The sequence below is a fragment of the Puma concolor genome, chromosome A1 (assembly GCF_028749965.1).
Source record: "Puma concolor isolate L17-30 chromosome A1, mPumCon1.1.hap2, whole genome shotgun sequence".
In the NCBI taxonomy this organism is placed as follows: Eukaryota; Metazoa; Chordata; class Mammalia; order Carnivora; family Felidae; genus Puma; species Puma concolor.
In genome coordinates this window covers 234,827,155-234,836,596 of record NC_141667.1, presented here as the reverse complement: position 1 = coordinate 234,836,596, position 9,442 = coordinate 234,827,155, and the positions used below count along the sequence as shown (strand labels likewise).

At 59.0% G+C, this 9,442-nt stretch overlaps 1 protein-coding gene across 3 annotated transcripts; it reads right to left on the bottom strand.

Annotated features, from left to right (window-relative positions):
* Window positions 1-1,087: 1,087 nt before the first annotated feature.
* On the bottom strand, window positions 1,088-7,708 carry CDX2 (caudal type homeobox 2). Of its 3 annotated transcripts, none has more exons than XM_086720586.1 (3): window positions 7,086-7,708; window positions 3,451-3,596; window positions 1,088-2,394 (listed from the first exon to the last, which is right to left on the bottom strand). In XM_086720586.1, the coding sequence occupies exons 1-3, from the start codon at window positions 7,624-7,626 to the stop codon at window positions 2,134-2,136; spliced, it is 948 nt and encodes a 315-aa protein (XP_086576712.1). In that variant the 5' UTR covers window positions 7,627-7,708; the 3' UTR covers window positions 1,088-2,133. The 3 variants fall into 3 exon arrangements, with proteins under 3 accessions (XP_086576712.1, XP_086576707.1, XP_086576718.1); XM_086720581.1 differs by having other exon boundaries at window positions 3,451-3,621; window positions 7,087-7,708; XM_086720592.1 differs by having other exon boundaries at window positions 2,156-2,394; window positions 3,455-3,596.
* Window positions 7,709-9,442: the final 1,734 nt, after the last annotated feature.

The following is a 9,442-nucleotide window of genomic DNA, read 5'->3' as shown; positions in this document are numbered from 1 at the left end:
CGCGGCGGCGGCGGCGGGGGGCGGGTGGGCGCGGCCGGGTGCGGGTCCGCGCCCCCCTCCCCGCGGCCCCACTCCGCAGGAGGCGCCGGGGGAGGGGGATAACCTCGCGGCGATCGCCACCCCCCCACCCCCGACCCCCCACCCCCACCCCCCGGCTCAAAGGACCCGTAGCCCGAGAGGCGGGCCGGGCTCTCTCCCTGCGGCTTCGAGCCGGGCGCCCGCGGGCCCGGCCGCCAGCGCCCCTTTCTCAATCCCCGAGCGAGCGGAATGCCACCCGGAAGGGCCGCGGAACCCGGGAGATGCTGCAGGCGGTATTTAGGTCTCGCCGCTCAGCTCTTCCTCCGCAGCCCTCGGGGCACCTCCTCCCTCGGCGGAGGGCCGCGATGAGGACCCGAAGGTGCCTGTGGGAGGACCGAAATCGAGAGCGAGGCCCTTCTCCCCAGGCCCTGCTCGGTGGCTTCCAGGACCCAAAAGCCTCAGGGACAGCAGCCCGGTCCCCAGCGGGTCGGCCAGATAACAAGCAACCACTACTGAAAGGCTCTCCTTATACTGGTTCTTGAATTCTTTGTGGGGTAGGTGGGGGGGAGGGGGGAGGATTTCGCGAGAAAGGACAAGGGGTGGAGACAGGGCTCACAGAAATGCCCAGTGATTCACAGAAGACTATATTCATGGAAACGTTGCCCTGGGAGTGCAGAAAGTAAAGCCTTTTTACTTAATGCTTATGTTTAGCTGGATTGTGGGGCATCCCTGGGGTGAAGGGAATCACTGATGCAGGGAGTGTTGGTAACTGCCTCAGTGCAGATTTGAGGAGGTGGTATGAAGGGACGCTTACCCCCACCCCCCATAATTCCTGGCCGCTGGGAAGCAGCTGACCATTCAGATGTGCATTTTGCCCAAAGGCACCCCCAGGAGAACCACACATTCCACAATCCAAGGCTGGGCTCAGGCTTGGGGGCAGGGAAGGTCTCAAAACCTGCTCCCTCGGGCTTCTGATGCTCTGGGGTAAAATGAGGTTGTTCAGATAACCTTCTCCACTCCCTGTCCGAGTTTTCCAACACGAGGTTGCAAGTAGACAAGATATTTCATTTCTTAAAAAAAAAAAAAAATAATAATTCCAGACAAAATCTGAGGACGATAAATACAGAATCTGAAATCTGGAAAGCTCATTTATCTCTCTCTCTCTCTTTTTCTTTTTAGAAAAAATTCAACTGTGTTCAAATACCCCCCACTTCCCTTCACCATACCACTTCTCTCCCCGTGGGTCCAGAAGGCTTTTGAAACGCTGGCTTGGATGTTACCCAGACCAACAACCCAAACAGCAGCAACGACAACAAAAACCCCTTCTTCATCAGCCCCAAGATTGTGAAAATGACAGGAAGTCCAGCTTGGCTCTGGCATTTATAGCACTGACATACATTTAGCCCAGAGAAGCTCTGGTGACAGGCTTTCTAAACAAGGCCCTGTCCTGGGCCCTCTTGTCAGGCCTGGAGTCCAATAACCACGCCTCTCACACCATCCACTGGGCGCACACATCAGTCAAGCCTTTCCTGGTCTGGGAAGGGAAGAGAAGAAAGACAAGACCTGGGGGTTCTGCAGTCTTTGGTAGGCCCAGGTTCCTATCTTAGCCGCCTGTGACTTCTGCAGTCACAGAATCTTGCCTGCCCTTGAGCAGGAGGGCCCAGCGGGCCCTCTGATGGCAGTGAGTAGGCGGCAGCCATCTTGGCTCCGAGCATTGGTGTTCCCCTGAGTCTTCTCTCCCCTCAACCAGAGGTGCCTCCTGCAGATTTGGGAAGCCAAGAGCTGGGGAGGTGGGGGCTGGAAGCCCGGTCTGTTTAGCCAGTCCAGGCAATGCTTCCCTTGCGGGACGAGATGAAGCCTCAGTGATCATATCCCATCTTCTTGCTGGCAGAAAGTCAGACCAGAAAAAGTCAAAATCTGGGAGAATGTCTTCCTTGAGGCCTCCAACCCAACCCCCCCTTGTCCTTACTCCTGGCCCCCATTCTTCCTCTGAGAGCTAGGTCAGTTGGTGTACATTTGTGGAGGGGAGGGGAGGGGTCTCTCCTGAGGATTCTAGCAGAGTCTATGCTCCTCGTGGCTCGGCCCTTGTGCTCGGCCGGTGCAGGCGCCCGTAGGTCATTGGGTGACAGTGGGGTTTAACACCCCCGCAGCTGGCCCCAGAACCCCAGGGACAGAGCCGGGCACCGAGCCTTGCAGGGAAGACACAGGACTCAGGGGCTCCGGGACGCTTCTCAGAGGGCCTGGCGGCGGCTGGGGGGGCTGTGGTGCCGGCGGTGGGGGCTGCGGCTGCTGCTGCTGCTGCTGCTGCTGCTGCTGCAACTTCTTCTTGTTGATTTTCCTTTCCTTCGCTCTGCGGTTCTGAAACCAAATTTTAACCTGGACGTGGAAAATGGAGGGGAAAACAGGAGGGTGAAGAAGACGATGCAAGGGGAAAACGAATGGCCTTCAGCACCAGCATCTACCCCTCCAGTTAAAGAAGTGCCCTCTCTAAAGGACCCCCAAACCTTCTCCCAGACGTTCATTCGAGAGCCCCGTGACAGCCCCAGCCCTGGAGCCCTTCCCAAGCCCAGTAGGGTCTCGGGAGAGAAGAGCCCCTCCCCCCCACCCCCCCCCCCCCCGCCTCGTTCACCAGGTTTCCTTCTAAAGCAACCTTTATCTACAACTTTACTGGAAAAGTTCAGAGTCTCAGAGCCAAGGGAAAGAAACTTTGCAAAGCCCTTTCTACAACAAGCAGGAAGAGGCCAGCATGGATGTGCTTCAAAATGACAACCTTTGGCCTCTTAAAGCTAAACTGAAATGTAATAGGCCTCACCTTCAAACTGAGAATGAGATTTACTGTGGGGCTTCCCGGCTGTGGATGTGGCCTGTTTTGTTTATTTATTTATTTTTCTAGACCATATACAGTGTTCATGAGTCAAGCCTCGTTCTAGTTTTTACGGGTAGGGATTGGGGTCTTGTATTCTTTTTTTTCCCCAGGCGCTGGGCTGGGCACAAAGCTAATAGGTCTTTAATGTAAGTCTTTTTTCACGCAAATAGAAATCTGGATTAAAGTACTGCTCTGTTCTTTGGGGTATTTTTTTCTTTTTCTTTTTTGCACCTCCCGGATGCCAGAAAACGGGGAAATTTTTCAACACCTGAAAAAGACAACTAGCGGTGGAAGGAACTTTTTCTAAACTCATTCAGGAGGAAATGCTCTCCATCCTCCTGATTTATTTATTCATTTGTTTATTTAAGTAAGCTCTACGCCCAACACGGGGCTTGAACTCACAACCCGGACATCAAAAGTCGCGTGCTCTACAGACCGAGCCAGCCAGGCGCCCCTCTAACCTGTGCTTTAATCTGCCCACAGAACTAGGTGGCTTCCGGGGGCCCAGCTTCCAACTCTGCCCCGGGGAACCCTACCAGCCCTGGAGGGAACAAGGCGGTTCGCACCTGCCTCTCGGAGAGCCCCAGCGTGGCGGCCAGCTCGGCTTTCCTCCGGATGGTGATGTAACGACTGTAGTGAAACTCCTTCTCCAGCTCCAGCCTCTGGTGGTCCGTATACACCACTCGGTATTTGTCTTTCGTCCTGGTTTTCACTGTGGAGGAAGGAGAAGTTAGGCCGGGGAACCGCAAGGCGGCCCATCAGTCATGGGTAATGACAAACCTCCCTAACCCAAGGGCTATTTCTCTTCCTTCTTCGCCCCGGGGGGCCAGGGTTTGGCTGATTCCTGCCGGGTCTGACAAGACCCCCCAGAGGGTCCTGAGGGGAGGGTGCGAGGCTATCTGAGACAACTAAACTCACCTTGGGGTTAAGTGGTTTTTAAAAACGAAGAAAAACTCCAACCTCCTACACGCAAGATAGCAGAACCCAGCCCCCCGTTTGGTAAACCAAACAGAGCCCTGGAGCAGGCTGGGCCCAAAGGGAAAGGGGGCAGGACAGAGTCTCCAGAGTCCTGGGAATGTTCACATTTTCTGGCCTATTGAAGACGGAAGCCCACCCTAAAAGCAGCTGGGGCCGTGGGGATGCGTTGGTGTCGCTGCGTGGGGGTGGTGGTGTTACTTTCTGTCTGTTGCTTTCTACTTTTATTAACAGTAGAAAGGGGGGTGGGGGTGGGTGCAGGATGTGACAGACCAGAATCATCTCCTAGGCACACGAGGCCCATCTGGTGGAATTCCGAGCTGGGGTCTGGCAGGCAGAAGACCCCTTCCGCTGGCGACATTCTATACCTGGCTGAACACGGTTTCGCATTTGGCACTTTTTCTTTTTTGAGCCCCCCCCACCCCCATTTATTTCTGCTACAAACTCTGCCAGAGCTATCCTGACCAGTGATCTGTGCTCATTGGATTGAGTCAACATATTAAACCTCAGATTGATTGTTTTACTGAAGGGCCTTGACAAATAGTGCCGTCGCGGTTGGAGCAGGCCCGAGAACCTGGCGTCTCCCCCGGGTCTGTCCTGGGTCATCCCTTGGCAGGGGCTCCTCGTTGGCCCCAGGTCCTGGTCATCCTGCAGCCGAACAGGTTCAGTCGCCCGGTGCCCAATCCTACGGGAAGATCTAAAGGGTCTGGGAGTTTCTTGGAGGTGTTTAATGCCCCGCAGGCCGACTTTGTTCAGGTAAAACCCTTTGCAAACCACAACAAAAGCGCCCTGGGAAGATACAGGGCCGGATCAGAGGGAGCTCCCCCGAGCCGCTGAAAGGGGAACACAGTCCCAAACAATGCAGGACAAGGCGATCTTATCAAAGAAAAGCCCTTTCAATGCCTTAATAACAACCGCATTCTGTTTGAATTACCACTACTGAGCAAACGGCGGCCCCAGCTTTCATCCCCCTCCCCGCCAGGCGCATTAACATAAACACGGCCCGGCAGGCGCATTTGAATGGGCGCAGCGGCCCCGACCCTGCGTCTGCGAAGCCAGTGAAGGGAACTAACACGTCCTGGGAGCCTTGCAAGGGGCGGGCGCGTTCACACGCGCTACCGCCTCTAACCCACTCGAGGCTACCGGCGGGAGTCGCCCGTTTTACAGATGAGGAAACGGAGACTCGGGCTGGCTCACGCACACAGTGCAAGGCGCGGCTGCCACTGCACCCAGGTTGGAGCCACAAAGGGGCACCCCCGGGGCTGGGCAGGGGGGCGCAAGAAAGTTCTCCGAGCCGAACATCCCGGGAGCAACACTCGCCTGGGGGAGCGGCTCCTGCGCCAGGGCCGCCCTTTCCGTCTGCCGGACGGGCCGGGGACGCGGTGACCAGGACCCCTGCGCGCTCTGCGGCCCGCGTCCCCAAGGGCCTTGGAGGCGCCCCGCACCCCCTGGGAACCAAGGAGGGGGCTGGAGGAGGGGAGAGATGAGAGGGACTTGTGAGAATTCATTATTGACTGCGAAAGTCACCACCCTCTTTCCGGGCCCTAAAAGAGACAATGGCAGGGCTGGGAAGGTGTATATCAAAGCGGGCCGGGCCGAGGACCAACCCCCCTAGCCCGTTGACAGATGACGCTCCGCAGAGGAGCCGGGCTCTGGCCCGCGGGCCGCGGCCTCCCGACATTAACATCACAAGGGCGCCCGGCGCCGACTGCGGCCTTGCCACCTCGGCGCGGGACTTCACAGCGGCCTCTCATCTGCTGACCCCGCGGCCTGGGCTCCTGTGGCTTCCCTCCCTCTCCCTCTCCCCCCTCCCCGGCCCTGGCCCCGCGGCCACTGTCCCGGGACACACCAGAGGTCTCCCGTAGGACCCCCGGTCGCTGCCAGGTGCGCCCCAGGCAGGCTCCGTAAAAGACAGCCTTCTCTGAGACAGCGCTCGGTTCGGGCGACGGCGTCTCCCTTTGGGGAAGGCACCAAGGCGAGGCTCCGAGGCTGGCCTTGTGGCCTTCTCCCTGGGCGGCCGCATTTCCCACCCGGCATGTGCCCGGTGACTCAAGTACTGATGCCCGGAGACAGCCCCCAACGGCTGCTCTGATTTATACGGCTGTAATTGGCTATAAACCTCTGCAAAGTGGCCATAACCTGCGTGCAGGCCGGGCTGGGCCAGAAAACAAGGGAAGAGAAGAAAAGCGGAAGTGCAGAAGGCTAGGAAAACTTCGTGGAGCGAAATGCCAACAGGACTCTCCCACCACACCTATTCCAACTTCCTTCCCACTTTGACACATATCCCGATAGCAGAAGGGGCAGACCGGGACCTGATGGGCCCTCGCGGTCCGGCAAACCTAGGATGTCTGCAGGGACATCTCCTGAGCCAGCTTCTTGAACATGGGCGCGCGTGCACACACGTACACACACACACACACACACACACACAGCCCCGAGACCCTGGAAAGGAAAGGTGGGGAGAAATGATCCCTGTCTGGAGCAGAAGCTGAATCCCCACCAAGGATTCTTCCCCTTCTCCCTCTGCAGACACAAGAGGACACCCACGACTTCTTGCCCCTAGCCCTCCAGCTTCGGCCTGCACCAACTCCTTTGCAAATCAAAGGAGTTCAATGACGGGGCGCGCTCCCTTCCGCCTAATTCCTGGGGCCTGCCTTTCCTGCAACAGCAGCTTTGCCGGCTCTCCCTATTCGCCCTAGCTCTTGAGATTCCTTGACCCCGGTCCCACGCGCGGCCTCGCCGCCCTCCTGGCTCCCCAGGGCACCCCTCTTCTTGAGCGGCTCAGCGGCGTGGAGAGCAAGGCTCTGAAGCCCGGCTCGGTGGAGTTCGAGGCTCCCTTCCCCCGGCGGCTCCAAGCTGCGCACCGAGTGCCAGAGGCACCAAGTGCGGGGGACGCGCGTTCCCACTCCTACGCAGCCGTGCTACGCCCACATTCCTGGGGGTGTCCTGGGAGTGTTGGGACGTTGGAAGGAGGAAGGCTCTCCTCTGCCCTAAACTAAACACGGGTTGGGAGACCCACTTACTCCCTCCCGGCCCCCACCCCCAGCCCGCCAGCCCAGGCGCGGTAGAGAAGCCCGGCAGTCGGGGAGGGGGGCCCCCTGACTTTGTCTCCCTCTCCGGCCCTCCTGGCGCCCAGCTCCCAGACAGCTCGGGACGCCCGGGTCGGCGCGGGACGCGCGGCCGGCCCAGCAGCCCCCTCCCGCGGGGCGCCGCCGCCGCCGCCTACCTTGGCTTCCGAGGGACTGCTGCGCGGGCTTCCGCATCCACTCGCACAGGTTCCGCCGCTGGCCGCCCGGGGACAGCTGCTCGGCGGCGGCGGTGGCGGCTGGCCCGGGAGGGCCGGGATTGAGTGTCTGCAGCAACCCCGAGGCGCAGGAAGGCGCAGCGGCCGGGTGGTGCGGGTGGTGGTGCGGGTGATGGTGCGGGTGGTAGTCGGCCGGGCCGCTGTAGCCCATGGCGGCGGCCGGGGAGCCCCCGTTGAGGCCGTGCGCCACCGCGTTGGCGGCGGCCGCGGCGCCCCCCGGCGCGTAGCCGTTCCAGTCCTCTCGGAGCGGGGCCCCGTACGCCGCGGGCCAGGACGGCCCCGGGGACTGCGCAGTGTCCAAGTTCGCGGCCGCGGCGGCCGCGGCCGCCACATGGTAGCCGCCGTAGTCCGGGTACTGCGGGGGGCTGACGAAGTTCTGCGGGGCCAGGTTGAGGCCGCCAGAGTGGCGCACGGAGCTGGGGTACATGCTCACGTCCTTGTCCAGGAGGTAGCTCACGTACATGGTGGCGAGGGCCCGACGGCAAACCTCACCATGCTGCCTGGGGGCCGACGCTGGAGGCTGCCGGGGGGCGCGAAGGGGAAGGGGCGAGGGGGCGCCGAGAGCGGCGGCTGGCTGCGCCCCGGCCCGCGGTGCTCCGCTGGCTCCTCGCGGCGCTTCTGCCTCCGAGGCGGTCCCTCCCTCTGGCCTGCCTCCTCCCTCCTCCCTTTCTTCCTTCTTTCCTCCCACCTCCTCCCCACTGGGCTGCAGAGGCGGGGAAGACCCGCCACAGGCTGGAGTGCGGAGCCCCAGGCCGGCGGCCTTACGTGATTAACGAGTGTTTACAAGACTCTATTAGTAATGACACAGACACCAATGGCTGGAGACGTCGAGGCGCAGCGCGCACCCCGCGCACAACCCCCCGAAACACGATTTGCATTTTAAAAGATAAGGGGAGAGGGGAGCTCAAGAGAGGGCTGCGACCCGATCACCGCGAAATATTCAAACCTTTATTGTTAAGAGCTTCCTCCTTCCAACCTGGTGCACTTTAACCTCCAATCACAGGTTCAAAGAATGAAATCAAGAGACTTGCAAAAGAGGGTGGGGGGGAGAGCTATCTTGGTGGGAATCTGGGCTTGGAAACTAGTAATGTTTCTGCATTTGCGGGGTGGGAGGGGGGTGCATCTAGAGGCTCCTTCTACACCAAAGAGGAAAGAAAAGGGAAGCCATTGCTTTGATGACTACGTTTCTGACCAACCCGGGAGGTGAGGAGCCGAGCCCTTAGAGATGGGGCCGGTTCCTGCCCTCTCTGCGCTCCTGGCCAGAACGGCTGCGCGCCCCAAAACAACTGTGGCTGCTAATCAGCGATTTTCCTCCCCAAGGAAACCTCTTGCCTCTCGCACAAGATAAATTATGCCGCTAGCTTCGGGCTGCGTCTCCGAGTTCATCTCACGTTTGGGATTTAAGTTAAATTAAAGCAATTCATATTTTAAAAAAGCATTTGCATCCAAAGACACAAAACAGTCAGACCAAGGAGCCTGTGGCAGAAGTTAGACGGTGGAGGGCAGTTATGGGGGGGGGGGGTAAAAGAGGGTTGCTAGAGTGCTGGCAAAGTTCTGGTTTCTTGAACAGGGTGCTGGTGACACGGTAGGTTGTCTGCGAAAATTCAGCGAGCCTACCCATACGTGTTTATTTTACTGAAGCGGTTAAAAATCCAGGTAAAGCGAGTCAAAATTGCTGCTAATATATACCTAGGTATTTGTATATTGTGCATAATGCCTTTGTCTTAAAACCACTTTCTGCTTTCCAAGGTAGAACATTGTCCAAAGAAAATCGTTTCTCGTCTCTAGGAGATGGGCAGGGAACCCGGGCCGTTACTAATGATTGCTTCTGAAGAGCTCCTAGTGAAGAAAAGTTGAGAAAGGATCGACTTTGAAGCACTGTGTCGGGGGCCCCAGGGGCTCAGTGGCAGCTGTGGGGACCAGTGCTGTGAGGCCTGGCTTGGGAACTGCCGGGACAGGAGCGCAAGGCGACCACATCCGTCTCGCGCACACGCCCGGCCCGGCTCCGTGTAGCCACTGCAGGGAGCGGCCCCGCGGTGGCCTTCCAAGCTTTCTCTCCGAGCCCAGACAGTGCCACCAGACTAGGATTTGAGGATCGCAGAGGCCCGGTCCGGGGACTGGGCAAGCTGCCTGGGCGGCTTCGGGCGCTCCGGGACCAGCGGGACACTAGCCGCCCATCTCCATAGCTGCACTTGTCGGTTCTCATTGTCAAGCGCTCTTTGGCGGTTGTCACTTCTTCGCCTTCTCATCTCTGGAGCTTTTTTCCAGTGCCCTTTACC

Bases quoted from the DNA above. Each gene is read 5' to 3' on its own strand.
- CDX2 (XM_086720581.1), bottom strand. From the start codon at position 7,626: ATGTACGTGAGCTACCTCCTGGACAAGGACGTGAGCATGTACCCCAGC. The intron at 3,622-7,086 runs GGTAGGCGGCGG...TTGCGGTTCCCC, and splicing joins AGCAGTCCCTCGGAAGCCAA to GGCCTAACTTCTCCTTCCTC. The intron at 2,395-3,450 runs GTGCGAACCGCC...TTCCACGTCCAG, and splicing joins TGGGGCTCTCCGAGAGGCAG to GTTAAAATTTGGTTTCAGAA.